The sequence below is a fragment of the Schistosoma haematobium genome, chromosome 1, assembly GCF_000699445.3.
Source record: "Schistosoma haematobium chromosome 1, whole genome shotgun sequence".
Lineage (NCBI taxonomy): Eukaryota > Metazoa > Platyhelminthes > Trematoda > Strigeidida > Schistosomatidae > Schistosoma > Schistosoma haematobium.
In genome coordinates, this window is record NC_067196.1 from 19,201,973 (window position 1) to 19,217,816 (window position 15,844).

General features: G+C 31.3%; 1 protein-coding gene across 1 annotated transcript in view; it reads left to right on the forward strand.

The window, feature by feature from the left end:
- MS3_00004320 (uncharacterized protein) overlaps positions 1 to 15,844 on the forward strand; it is a 91,611-nt gene that overhangs the window by 54,551 nt on the left and 21,216 nt on the right. Inside the window, exons 35-40 of the mRNA XM_051212225.1 lie at positions 3,579 to 3,877; positions 5,401 to 5,773; positions 6,621 to 6,685; positions 9,118 to 9,252; positions 10,548 to 10,748; positions 15,153 to 15,460. Of these exons, the coding sequence (XP_051073332.1) occupies positions 3,579 to 3,877; positions 5,401 to 5,773; positions 6,621 to 6,685; positions 9,118 to 9,252; positions 10,548 to 10,748; positions 15,153 to 15,460 (1,381 nt within the window). The remainder of the gene's footprint in view (positions 1 to 3,578; positions 3,878 to 5,400; positions 5,774 to 6,620; positions 6,686 to 9,117; positions 9,253 to 10,547; positions 10,749 to 15,152; positions 15,461 to 15,844) is intronic.

Here is a 15,844-nt window from a genome sequence, read left to right on the forward strand (position 1 = left end):
GCTCATAGAGAAGTAAACAAAATTGAGAAAATTAACTTATTTAGGAATAAAATAATGACATTAGAAAACAAGTTGAAACCATCATCGTTGAAATGATTCATGTGATTAAAGGTCATATAGTGAGTGTAAAAAGAAATAAGAATATTAGCTGTTTCATGAATACAAAATGCAAGAATTTCATATTCCGGTTTTATATTAAAAGTTCCTGAAACCAGAACTATGCGTACGTAAGAAGTACGTCTGATCGTAAACTAAGCCTCCATTGTTATTCATAACTACTGATTATATCACCGTATTCATTTGCACACCTCATCAACTATTTATGACTGGTACAATCACATTGTACCAGTTAAAAATTCCCTTACAATATTCAAAAATAAAAAGTAATTTAGCAAACAATCGTTTTCATTAACTTCATCATCACACTATACAGTTATTAGTCCATAATTTCCATATTTTATAAAGGCCAAAAATAAGGCATGACATTTATGAATTTGACAATGTAATGTGTCAACAATGGTTAACGTTTACATCTGTAACGATATATATATTTACAAATTAAAAAGGTCATTCACTAAAGGTCTGGATTATTTGCAGTAAAGTGTTCAGTCACAATAAGTGACTAAGCATTATAGGAAAATTGAAAATGCAAAAAATTTTGTGTCAATGAAATGCATAGTATGAGAATTGAATCTTGTCAATTGACATAATAATAATAATAATAATAATAATCGAAATCATAAGGAAAATAAATAATAATAGCATTGTAAATGTTCATTGATACAGTTGACCTTATTCATATTTATACGCTTAAAGTCGATAGATATTTGTTGAGTCAGTCAGACGACGTAGGCTTGTTCATTTACACTTCATGAAACTGATATTTCAAATGCTTGTCAAAAATGGTTACATTCGTTATGTCTAGATATAGTTCAGGTTTCATATTACGGCGGTTAACAATATTCACACATGACTGATTAAACACACTAGTTCTTATTACGACCAAATAATTAATTTTAAAATAAAGAACTACAAATAATTTACAAGTGAAAATAATGAACCGTTTCAATGGATTTCCAAATTAACCACATTTAAATCTAACGTTGTCTAATTCCCATTATGAATAACCATTTACAAAATAATCGTTTACTAAATATTAAGTGTCTATTTCGGAAAATTTATTACTACATTCATATACTGTCAAAGTCAGTTCATTAAATGATGGTCTATGATTGCTTCACCTGAATTATAAATATTGCAACCAGTAAGTTATCATAATGATTTATTGCTATGTTGATTTCTTTTTCCCATTAACACACCGTGTGTTACAAAAAAACCTATGCATACACTTTAGTGATAATTTGTTTATTAATTTGGTATTAAAGATTTGACTACCGACCTCATTCAGTAATCACTATTATCAAATATTCAAACCGGTTTTCAGTTGCTTTTTCCCAAAAACTTTCTTTTACTGAGATACATATAATTATTCGTGTTAAGATAACTAACGACTTCAATTCAAGGTATACTTGATCGGAAAACAAAAATTGATCCCAATACACATTCACTAACAGTAGGATTGCACGGTAATGCAATTAAGTTGGTGTCTTTTTCTTCAAAAGTCTAAATTTTTTTCAAGACTAAGATTACACAAAAAAAGTTATTCATTATCATTAAATTTCAAATGTAAAAAATGAAAATTCTGACATCCAATCACAGCTCCAGATGCGATTTCGATTTCAACTAATCAGATTACAAAGATGAACAGTTTACGACCAATCACAAAATTATTAAAGGTGACAAAATGTTTGTTCATTATCACTTGAGCACACACTTGCAAAACAAGTCCACCAATCAACGATACCTAAATTTTTCATTCACACCCCACAATTTTTTTAAAAGGGGTGGTAGGGAATCATATAGGCCGGTCACTTAATGTCAACCTAATTTTAATGCTGCTCATCCACACATTACTGACCTTTTATATTAAAACAGCAACTTTCGTTTCATTGGGTAGTATAATACACAGCTGGAGAGATGGGGTGTGAAAAATCATTTTAAAAAATGGTGGATTTTCCTACCACCTTAAAAATCTATCACACTTGGACCAATGATTATCGATAAGTTTCTCGTCCATCGACATTATCATACAATAAAACCGCTATATGTTAAATTGTATATCCCCCACTAATATTGTGAGGTAATGATTATTAATATATTTAAGAAATAGAGGTTCGATTTAGTGTAAATTAGTTGCCTGGTACATCCTTTTGCTCCCAAAAAGTTATTTCATTGGTTGAATCCAATGGGCGAGATTGCATGATAACTACCCCATACCCGAATTGGTCACTAGTGGGCAGATGATAATCTTGAGTATTGTGGAGATTGTAGTAATTTTAATGGTTATATTCATGAGTCGAATAGAGACATTTAGCCAATTCAGACAATGGATGAAGGGTTGTGCAAGATCATGGATTGATTGTATGCCGACTCAGTGGTCTAGTAGGTTAAGCGCTCGCGCGCGAGACTGGATGCCCTGGGTTCGAATCTCGCGGGCGGGATCGTGGATACACACTGCTGAGGAGTCCCACGACAGGACGAAACGGTCGTTTAGTTCTTCTAGGTTTTCAATGGTGGCCTAACACCAGTAGGTTCAAGATCTCGATCAATAAAGTAATTTTAATAGTTGAATTCATGAATCTATCTAAGCTAGACCACCATTGCGAACCCAAAAGCACTGGATGACCATCCCGTCCAAGTATGGGACTCCTCAGCAGTGCGCACCCACTATCCTGAACTCGGGACTCGAACCCAGCACCCTCGGTCTCGCGCACGAACTCTTGACCTCTAGACCACTGAGTCGACATCCGATGGTGTTAATATCTAACCTCAACCAATTACTACAATTCCCACAAACCCTCATTTTGATGATTTCCATGACCCCAAACGAAATCCAATGGAGCCCATTCAGTTGTGATTGTGATTTTTGCATTTGAAAATCATTTGATCAATAAAGTTGTCGAAGTTCCAACAACAGTTTAGAATGATAACTTTTTTCAAGTTACTTTAGAACGACCACTAATGAATAAAAGTAATTAGAGGAGTTTAAGTTAGCCAATGTTACACAAAGTTTATATGAATACTCCAATCCCTGATTATGATATGTATAATACATAACAACTAAACATGAAAATGTAATTGGATACTTGTTAAGCGACGTTTAAGCAAATCTAACGATTCACCTTTTAATCTAATTAAAGTGAATAAAATTACAACAATGGCTTTATCTTGTCCATGGATAATCAATTGATAGATGCAGGAATGCAGAATCCTGTCTTTGACAGGGATAGAACTGTTTATTCTTTTGTTTTGATTATTCTTCTGAAGATATTCAAAGCAATTTGTGTTGGATTAAACCTTGAAATTATTTAAATTGCAACTTATGAGATTATTTCAAACATAATTCTAACACAATGTTTACCATAACTTTAATAACATGTATTGGCATTAGTTAACTAGATGTTTACATAACACTATTCTATTTTTATCTTATACCTTATATTTTCTTTAAATTATAGGTGCTCGTATTATCTACTCCGAAGTAGTTCGTCTACGAGCACTTACACCAGATCCAAATGATCCAACACGTTCATTTTTAGCATGGACTAAATTAATTTCAGCAGAAACTAATTTCAATAACATTAAAGGACCCCAACTTTCATTACCTGTTAATTTACCATCATTAGAACCGGAACAATTTGTTATACCAACACCTACAATAAAACGCAGTCAAGCGACTCATGGAAAATTATCTAGTTCCGACGAACCGGAATATGGGCCAGTTTATGTTCCATTTGTATCTCAATTGTTAGATGTTGTAAGCGTTTATGTTATGAATATGTTATGGTATTCAAAGATTTCGTGATCAAATATTATCTTCTGTTTTGATATTAGAGGCTATCTCTTCTTAGAACTTGGGACAAATTTCTCTAAAACTAATCATTTGTCAACTGGACGATTACGGATTTTTATTTTTTACTTTATACTTTAACAAATTAGCCGTAAAAACGTTTTGCTTTTTGCATAATGTGCTGAATTAATCAGAATTTAGAGACCGTTATGTATTTATTGTATATTATTGGTATAGAGGCTTGGTGAAGATTGCTGGATGTTATTGGGATGACGAACGGACTTAAGTTAGACAACTGTTGGAAGCCAGAAAGCAATAGATAGCTATTTCACCCTAGTATGGCACTTTTCAGTACTGAACATTAGTGACCTCACTGAGGATCGAACCCGGGACACTCCGGTTAGAACTTAATATTTAGGCAACTGCTCCGGCCTAAATTTTTTGGGTTCGATCTTGAGTTGAGTAGTTGGTGTGCACCACTAGGAAGTCCCACATTAGCACAAAATAACTATCCATTACTTGCTGGTTTTAAACGACTGTCTATCTCGTCCTGGCTCGAACTCTGAAGCCTTTGTTTTTAGTACCCTGTTCTTAATGAAAATCACTCCTAAGTTTTTCACTAGTAAAGTTTGCAAGTTATAACAGTTTTCATATATTTTGATGAACTGATACCTTTAAGTAAACAATAGATGAACAAAGATAATTAAGTGCATGGATAATATCAGCTATTCTCATTATATATTTCATTGAAATCTCACTATTTGTCCTTGAACTGACTGGATAGGTTTGTTAATTTTTACCTGATAAATAGACAAATAATTCAACAGGAATAGTGAGGAAGTGGTATGAAAAATAAGGATTTGAAGCATTAAAATAACTAGTGGTTTGTGACTTATCTCCTAATGTGTTTACTCTGTTCATGTCGATGTTCATTCATTTGTATATGTCCGTACAATGATTATACAGTCAACTAAGAAATTAAAGTAAGAAGTTCGCATAATCGTTGATCGTTTGTGTTCTTCTTGTGATTTTTGAAAATTTTATTTCTCTAGATTGGAACGAACTAAAAGTGGTGAATAACTGCAATCAGTCTACATATTTTTTAGTGCTTTCAGAATATAAGACGGGGTTTACATGTATAACATTCCATTGGTATGCTAAGTTGATCAGTTATAATATTATTTCTAGTCAGTACGAGATTTAATATCAGTACTTAAGTGCTTGTAAATCATATAGAAATGCGTACACAGTTATGACAATTATTGACAGTTAAGCTATTACGCGTAATAGACCGAAACTATGTATGTTAACCAATAATAATAAGTTCTAAGATATTTTTGAAGGCTGTGCATTCTATGCTGTTTTGGAATTGATGAAATAGCTCTTCAGTAACTCCTGATTTTTAGTAGTGAAGGTAGGTGTTTACAGATTGTTTTGTTTACATCGATCTAATCAGTTTATCGCTAATCTATACTTTCTGGATTATTTAGGAGACAAGTGGGGAATTCTGGTCACCTTATCATGTTGAAAATTCCTTATCAGATGTAGGTGGAGTCAATGATTTATCAGATAAATCAAGAAATAACGACATGAACTCACTGAAAACAAAAGATTCAAATGAAACTACCTATACCGCCACTGCTATCACTACCAGTAATGATGATAGGGATAGTGGTGATTCATCAAAATCGACCAATGAAGGGAATTGGATATTTTCAGATTTTGATTTAAATTGGGTGCATATTTTAGGCGTGGCTTTATTTTTGGATGCATTATGGCTTATTCACAGAGTACTACACACTGTAGATACTGCTGAACGTATATTATACGGTGATGTTGTGTTCATTGACCTTACTGAAGAAGGTATCTGAATTTATTTTTGGTTGTTTTCATTCAAATTTCATGCATATATGAATTTTATAAGTGTTTTTATTATCATTGGAACTCCAATTGTAATTGTAAGTCGTTATCTATGGAATCGACCAAGTTAGGTGTGTACAAGTAACTTGATAATATGCAAGGTGAGGATGCTGTCATAATGACTGACTGAAATTGAATATGTGGATCACCAGATTGTGATTCCATGACAGAAATGCTCTTTATGATATATAAACACCTTGAGTTTTATCATATACAGTGTTGCAGAAGCGGACATTGATAAACTGGGACAAAGTAGCTGTCAAGTGTTATCTGTATAAAATATTGATAACTGTTCGTTTGAGGTTGTGGAGGCTGTCGAACTTCATAAAAATAATAAACTCATCTAAGTTAGAACACAATTGAAAACCTGAAAATACTTAACAGGGTTTCGTTCTAGTATGGATTCCTCTTTAGTTGGCACCCACGACTCTGCATATGGCACTTGGACTTGGAGTTTTCAGTCGGCTGAGGCAATTACTCACCAAAGGGAATGGAAGATGGTTGAGCAATGTCGTGAATTGATTGGAGTTTATGAGTTTTTCTTGACGAGAGCTACGAGTTAAATAAGAGAGCGTGACTACTCCATAATGTGAATCAATTACCTATATTAGAATTAATGTTTATTCTGATTGATTGTTTTTGAGAAAAGTATCAAACATCTCAAAATAACTGTTGAAAATAATCAAGCATCACTAATTGAATCAAGTTTATTTGTGTATTATCTTATGCTATGATCATGATGAAACGTATACTTTCTTTAAAGTATTATTCCATTTCATTGAATTTTTAGGTCTTAGACGTCGAATGAGAGAAAGAAATAAACTACAAAAAGGGTTTAAACATGCGTTTCAAACAGTAAGTATTAAATTTGTTGATCTTCTGTTATATGCTTGAAATATTTACTATTAATAAAGTGATGTTTGATATAAAATTAGCTAGCCCTCTCCGGGCAAATCCCATAACTCATAATTTTTCATTTAGCTGATTGTGTATTTTATAACTACAATAAAAAAATTATTCAATACACCATTGGACTTAGTATCTGAGGGTTGATAACTATCATCATTATTTGTAGTAATAGTATCACAGGCATGTTATTAATTCATGTATGGAGTCCATTTTTAATGACTAAACGACTGAGTACCTACTGCAAAACTTAAAAATTCTGAATTCCCTTTAAGTAGGAAGTTACCGTACGTTGTTGTTCAGTTTGACAGTATATATATATATATATATATATAATTGAAACTTGGTTACGGACACACCGTAGAGATGAATTTCAAAGAATGACGTTTTTTAACAGTTATTTATCATTTTTTTCACAGAAGCTTTAAAAACAATCACATTTGTTTTCAGTTGATCATACATAACTTTTACAGTATTATTCCCAGTTATTTCAGGATAATGATTACCACAATTTTCATTGTTGTATGAACTACTTGATGAGTTATTCTGAAAGTAATTAAAATATCTCAGTTATGATATATTTTGGAAAGCAGGTAATAGTACAGTCTATAATCCATGTTTAATCCCACGTGGGTTATCTGTAGCCTAATAAAGTCTTACGTAATATAATAAAATTCATCTCATTATGTCAATAAATAATAGACTGTTTTTTGAGTACCGTTTTGCACAACACGTTTTTCTCATTCCTCAAACACTTTACTCAGAAAAATATTAATTTGAAATTACCGATAAATTAATTTACAATCTAGAATATTATAAGAATTTGATATACTGGTATTTTACTTAGATGGACACCTTAAAAAAAGAGTAATACAATACAACTTAGTTGTAGCGATTAATACATATACTACTCATAATTTGCACTAACGAAGATAATCGCATATGTTTGAGCCATTTATAAATACTTCCCTATTCATAATGGGCATTCTAAGCAATAACTAATGATAATAATGCGTAATAATCTCAATTGTAAAACTTTCTATTTGTTAAACATAGTACACTAAGTATGCGTGTTTCCCTGATTATATATGTACATTTATTATTTTATCGAGATCACTTTTCTATTTTATTAATACATTTAATTTTTGTTTTCATATTTTCCTTTAACTTCCTGATTGTTCGGCAACTTTGTTGTGATAAGTACAATTCTGTACATTTTTTTTTCTGTCTTTCAATAGACTACTTTATTTTTGAATTACTTTAAATATAATTGTACAGCTTTGATCCCTAGGAGTACGAAACATTTTTTCGCTGAACATTTAATTCTTCTTCAGTGACACTTTTTCTTTTCTTTTTTAATTCTACCTATTAAAAGCTATCAGCGTTTTTCAAAAATTCACTGAATATACCCAGTTCATATTTTCTAACATTATATATATATATATATATATATATATATATATATATATATATATATATATATATATATATATATATATGTTTCATTCCTATTTAAAAAACTACATCATATTTGTAATGGAATGGAATTTAACCACATACTTCCTATTATATCCAACTTGTCAACTTTTCATCACATTTGTTGAGTGAGGAATATGATAATGTGAGTGTAAATATATCTTCGACCTGATTATAAGGGAAATTTTAGATTAATTTTCATATACTTATGAAAAACGAATGATTTTTATTATTTGATGAATATAATGTTAATCCTCAATATATAATGTAATTTTATCCTCAACAAACAATAAATTTCCAGTAAACTTGTTGTTGAAATTCGGACAAAATATTATGGAGTATCAAATGAATCCAGATTATATGATTAGTATAAAGAGTTTGGTAATATAAGATGCATAGATCATTAACAATTCACAACCACTAAATGTGTTATGAAATTTCGGACATAGTAGTAATGAAGAAACCAGCACAAAAAAAGACAAAAGTTGGAATAAAATCAATAAAAATTGGGAAATTTGGTTCGTAAAAGGTGGAAGAGTGAATTTACGAAAAAAGCCAAGTGTTAATGGCATAGGTGGCTATGATTTGTAGTTTCATGTTTTATTTGGTAGCAGAAACTCATTCCATGAAAGTTTATATTAAATTTTATACTACTTTCAAGTAGAATTAGATGTTCAATAAAATTTCGCATCAGTCATATTTGAAGCTAAGAGAAAATTTAATTTATATGATCTCGACGGCTTTTGAAAGGACATTCATAATGGCCGTCGTTTTAATAATGCTTTGTTTTGACATAGGAGAATTTATTAGATAGATTGCTATTAAATATCTTGGGTTATAATGAAGCGTTAAATGTTAAGTCAAGATTTTCATTTTACTTTTAAAAATATTCTATTATGTTACAGATTATGCAGCCTAGTACAATCCGAAAATTATGTGCAAGTGTCATTGCACTTCTGATTGTAACTCAAGCTTCTGCACATTTAGACAGACTATTATCACAAGAGATGTTAGACTATATTGGATACTATGATAATTTGGTAAGTTCATCCATTTTGTTTTTCTATAACAGTATATCTTTAATGAGCAGACTTTTGTAAGTACATGTAAAGTCATCACATCCATATTTATTATCAGAGTAATTGGGTTTGAGAAATTGTTTAATCTGATGTCATTTTATACCCTTAAACTAACGTAGTTGGAGATCAATGGAAAACTGGAATTAATTATATAAGATTTAATTATCACTTGAAATTTATCTACAAAAGAAATTGAACATCTGCTCAAACGAAAGCAGAATGCCAAGTTTTGCTGTCTATAAAGAACAATGGAGGCAAAACATTTTAGCTGAGTTAAATCATGATAAGGACCTGTTGTCTCAATTTTTCAAAGGGTATTTCTCTACAAGGTTGGTCTATGTGCCATAGTTTCTTATTCGAAACTTCTAGAGTGTTATCTTTTATAAGATAGTCACTCATGATAGTAGGATTTGTGCTTTCTCATGATCTCATCATTTCCAGCTATTTTTAGTTTCAACATATTCACTAAGCAAACGAAATTTGGTTCCTTATATTGTAAAAAGTTGTTTGAAGTTGGGATTTAATAGTTCTGCAACACATTGTAATATGTTATAGTTCTTTGAGCTTATTTTATTGATTTCTATCTAACACTGAAAGTCATAACACCTATTTGGTCGTATTTTTGACTGGCCAATAAAATAGGCGTGCATTTAGATGCTGCTGTTCACACTAGAACTTGTAACTACTTGTTTTATGAGCTTTACCACTTCTTCAAAATTTGCTACCATCAAACAATTTTTCAGGTAATATCAAACTTCGCAAATGGGAAATAATCACCATGCTTCAAGAAAAACAACAAGCAAACTGCACCCTTAACTATCAACTAAGAATTTATTATTTTATTAGTTAGAGTATATGAGTATCTGAATTTAGTTGTTCTCAAATCTTGTGATAATGAGCAGATGCAATATGATTTTAGTCAGCATCTAAACGATTTCTTCCAGGCTTTATTTTAAACTAAACCATTAGTTTGTTTATTTATCATTTCACTAAATGGTTAATCAAGATGAAGTATTTGAACAAATTGACGTGTTGGAAATCTATTCCTTTGCAGGTTATCTGGAGCTTTCACATGAGAAATGTAATGAAAGTTGAGTAATCATAATACTGTAATAGATTTCAATATGCTATTTTCTTAAGTAGTTTTAAAAGCTACATTCTTCTAGTTGTTCATACAATATTTTAACAAATTATACTCTTTTAATATAGTTTCATCATTGGATTCTTTAAGTACTTATTTTTTCGGTTTTATTTAGGTTCTTCCTGTTCATTTACATGCTCGTCTTGTAAATGTCCATGTGACACGTTCAGCTCAACGTTTGAATCAATATGAATTAACAAGTTTAGAATCAGAAGTTAGTCGTCGATCAAGAGAAACACAATTTTTACTGCATCAATGGACTCTTTGGTTAAATGATGTTGAGCAAGAACAATGTCGTTTACTACTGGCATATAAAGTATGTGAATGTACTAACCGGTGGATTTGCTTAAATATCTAGACTCATTATTTGATAGATATTTGAAAAAATTTGCAGATTTTAAATTTCTTCTGAAATGACTGGCTCAGTGGTCTAAAGGTAAAGCGTTCTTGCGAGACCGAATGTTCTGAGTCAGGGTCCCGCATGTGGAGTCATGGATGCCCACTGCTAAGGAGATTCATGATGGGACAAAACGGCCATCCAGTGCTTCCAGGTTTTCAATGATAATCAAACATTGATTGATTCATGATCTCAATAAAAAAAGAAATATCAGTTAATCTCTGGTGTTTCAAATTCTGTTGATAAAAATACACTGTAGGAATTTATCGAAATTGTTCACATTTTGTGGTGATGATTTCTTATTGCTAGCAAACATTGTAGTGAATAATGTCATTACCACCGGTAAAATTACTTTGCATTTTTCTGCCTTGAAGTTTTAAAGTAACGTTTAGACAAATTGTTAACTGTTTTATTGCACTCAAAAGATTTCACTAATAACTATTTGCACAACACCTTTATAGGATTTGTAGAGAACGATTAAAATACCGTTACAAACTCTCGTATGTCTTCACAGGTGATCTATGAATTTATTTAGACATATGTAAAGTAATTTCGTAATCAGTGTTATTAATTCTTTTCATATATCAAAGATATTCTACGTGATAGGGTTTCTACTTTTGACTTCCTAAGCTATCAATATTTCTATAGTATCATTATGACAGAACATCGATTCTTTCTCAACCATTTGATTTAACTTTGTAAATAATTTTAATTTCCAGTATACTTAAAGTGGATTTCGGTTTTTGCCACATTAAACAGTGTAGACAATAACAAGTCTATAGTTTAAGATTAAATTTTCCATGGTTTTATTCTTCATTTTCATTCAGCTTATTTCAGCTTTTGATTATTCACCTATATCACATTATAATTAATGAACATTGAATTCTCACAGTTTTATTGTATAACTAAAAGAATTCTGACTGTAAAGTGACCTCCTGAAAAACATTTAAAATAAAACTGATCAATCTTGATTTGTAGCCTTAATTTAAAAGAAAATAAAACGATTTAATAGTTGAATTCATGAGTCGATTGGAGCTAGACCACCATGGAAAACCTGGAAGCACTGAACGGCCGTTTCGTCCTAGTATGTGAATCCTCAGCAGTGCGCATCCACGATCCCGCCCCGCGAGGTTCGAACCCATGACATATCGGTCTCGCGCGCGAGCGCTTAACCACTAAACCACCAAACCGGCCGGCATCTAACAGTGGTAATGTCTAACTTCAACTAATCCAGTGCTTCCAGGTTTTCCATGGTGGTCTAGCTTCAATTAACTCATGAATTCAACTATCAAATTACTATAATATCCACAAGACCCCTCTCTGATTAAAAACAAAATGGTTAAAAATCATTAAACGATCCCACTTTGATATATTCGGGGTTAAACGTAAAAATCCAAAGATTCGATATCAAAAATCCCATGAGGATTGGTTTAAACATTCAACCTAATGGTTATAATATAAATAATTCTAGTTAATAAAGAAGTAATATTAAACAAAAAATGAACTCATATATAAATTAAAATGATTAACGAAACTCGATAAACGTTTGTAGGTATTAATATCAAGGTTTGACTTGATAATTTGATCATCGAGTAGATAGTTAATGATATATTCGTGACGTTAAATTCCTACCCATTGGGATATCATGAATATAAAATAAGAAAGATTGGTTCAGTGAAGAGTTCTCTTTTTGCTAAATTCATTTTCAAAGCTGTACAGTCGTAAATGTATACTTATTTTTCAAAATGATAATAACAACAATCATAGTAATTATAAAATTCTATTAAACATGGTAATAGTGAGGTAGAATAAACAAAGGCATTAAAACGTTATTTTTTATCAGGAAAAATAATAATAGCTTTGTTGTTGTAGGCTTGAATATTTATCATGAAGATGGATAGGGGAATTATAATTTGAAAATGAAGACTCAGCATGATAAAATCAAATGTTGAAATTGAGATGAACTGTAATCAGGAGGATCATGGAAACAGAAAGGAAACCAGTTAGGGGTAAGAGATAGATGGGAAACAGATAGCTATGAAGGAAGAAAAGTATGAAGAAGAAAGTAAAGTACGAGAGATTAAAACCATGACAGATGAAGAGGTTGTACCAGTTTCTTTTGGAAACAAATCTGGTTTTTCCAGATGTATAGGTAGTGCTTCGGTAATGTTAAGTGGATGAAGTATAACTGCCTTTGGTAGCGTTCTAATTACCTTGTAGATGATTTTGAACGTAGAGTCTGCTTTGACTGAGTGACCTGTGTTCACGAGGTGTTCGATTATTGAGCCGCTTCCATCTCTTTTTGGCCAAGCCGAATAATCTTTTTGAATTATTTTGGGTAAAGTACGCATCGAACAGGTAAATTAATATATGCACATACCGTTGGTCGAATATGATAATTTGTGAACATTGATTAGTGTAGTAAAGTTGCTGCGAAGAACGTTCTTTTGAAAGAATCACTTCTTTAGTACGTCTGCAACTAAATCACCTTTGAAATCGATGATCATGTAAAGTGTTTTCTTTCCCACTGAGACTATTTGTCCCTGAAGTAGTTTGAGCCAGATATTCTAGTCCATAAATATCGAAGGATACCCGTTTTCGATAAATATTTTATTAAAGAGGCTCAGGTCGTTATCTATCACCTTTGGGGCTACAAATTCTTCGTATTTGCGTAGTGTGGGATATGATTAGGTTTCTCTTTAGACTAATGAGAACCCAGCTGTGGAAACTCAACAGTTGACCATTCCACAAGGTTTTTCCTGCAGATAAATCTATCTTAAAATTCCACCATGTTTTCTTGTCAATTCAACATCAAGAAAATGAATACTTTGTTTGTAATTATTATCACTTACAAAAATAAATATATATTTTCGCAATTGTACAGACTTGAAAATGAATTCACCAAAAACAGAACTCTTCGTTGAATCAATCTCTCTTAGATTATGTCTCAATGGGTATATCACCCATATATATATATATATATATATATATATATATATATATATATGTCGATGATTGTTTATTAATTTCTGCATACATATGACTATGTGGAATTGTGAAAAATTCAAAATACCTAAATGAGTTTATAACTGAATACTTTTCCAACAAAAAACAAACAAGGTTTTCTAGTATATAATTTATTACTATTTAAAACTAACGTTATTTATATTCGGAAAAAAAATATTTACTATTGTTATTAGCCTATTATTTGACAATAATAATAATAAGGATATTTGCGACTTATTTCAGTTGACAGAGTACATTATCTGAAAGCTAAGGATATTTAATGATTTTTCATTTTACTTAATTCATTCTTGAAACAAATTGTTGCACTAAATTTACTTAATGTTGTTTTACATGTATCTTCCCATTGTTATTTAGGAATGCAGTTGATCAGTCTCATGTTGGCATATGTACATCCTGTTCAGATTGCTTCGATATAGCCTTAATTCACAATTACAGTCCTAAATAACAATGGAAAGATACAAGTAAAACAACACCAAGTGAATTTAAAATTCACCCCATTTCACAATTAGGTGGCTATCAGGACTCAGTAGTTAAGTGGATAACGCTATGGAGTTGGAAGCGAACGGTACTGGGTTCGAGTACCAGAGTGAACATCAACTCTGAGATGCAGGTACATCCAGCAGACGAGTCCCAAATAAGACGAAACGCGCGTCCTAGATTCCAGATTGTTGCACTGTTATTTGATATATCATGTATTAGTTCCAAGAAATGTAAAGATATAAACGTGAAGTGAATCGTAATTCGTTGACAGTACTCAATAATAGAAATGTGTAGCATACACAGTTGAGATCATCCATACATTGATATAAAAATGCTTAAAAATCGAATGAAGTAGTAATCATTCTATCTTTTTATTTAATATCCCATTTGATGTTGTAAAGAATTATTTATAAAAGGATTCGAGTGTTATGAATATTCAATCTCTTTATTTCTTCCTCTCATTATTATATTTATAGAAAATATCTTAGTGTCCATTTTGTTCCAAGTTTGTTTTCAAGCGAAGCGTTTTATTAGATTTTCTATTAGAAAGAAGCTTATTTCAAGGTTAAAGAGTGATATTCGTATTTGGAAGTTATCTTTTGACACATTTATTGTTATGCTGACATCAATCACTTTTGCTGGTGATATATAACTGTTTTAAAATTACATACGTTATGACTTAGAATCTCTAAGACCTTATGATCACTTATCTCCTGTAAGTTGTAAAGTAAACTTATCAGGTCCACTTAAACAAAGAGAGTATTTTCCATTAATAACATTGATTATATAAAAACATTCCATTTTTCTTTCTTATAGGCTGCTGCTCAAAATTTACGAACTAAAATGTTAGCACAATTAAATCGTAACTCAGCATTAGCTAAATTAAATCTTCCTATTCATATGATAAATAAAGAAAAACAACCATCAACTTCTGATTGGAATCATCATTCTTCATTTACACTCGATGATATTAAAAGACATAATGAATATTCAGTTGCAGATGCTATAGTACCAAAACACTGTCGTATGACACAATCTGAACGTGATATAGAATTAGCGGAAGCTCGTCGACTCGATATACCTTACTGTCCATTGAAACCGATTGTTCCAAAATTGTTTAAAGAGTAAGTTTAGTAAACTTTGTTTTATATCTGGTTTGCGTAGATATATCAATATCCCCCTTCTGATCTAATTATCTGTTTTCATAACACCATGTATAAATAGGCTTAGTGTTGTCCTTACAGTGAAACGTATAATTTTCATTTTCTGTCTCAAAACCATAAGAAAGTCCAGAAATACAGAAAATCACCTTCATGTAGATTGTCAGAGATGAATAAGTGACGTACATATGAATGACTTGTAACTCATTCATCAGAAGATATATAATAGATTGAGTTTTCATTCATCAAGAGCAATGTACCTAATTTTGGAACGCTTCAATGCTTTTAACCATTGTCTTCCTTTTAATTTATTACAATCTCACCAATCTCATTGAACATATTTATTTT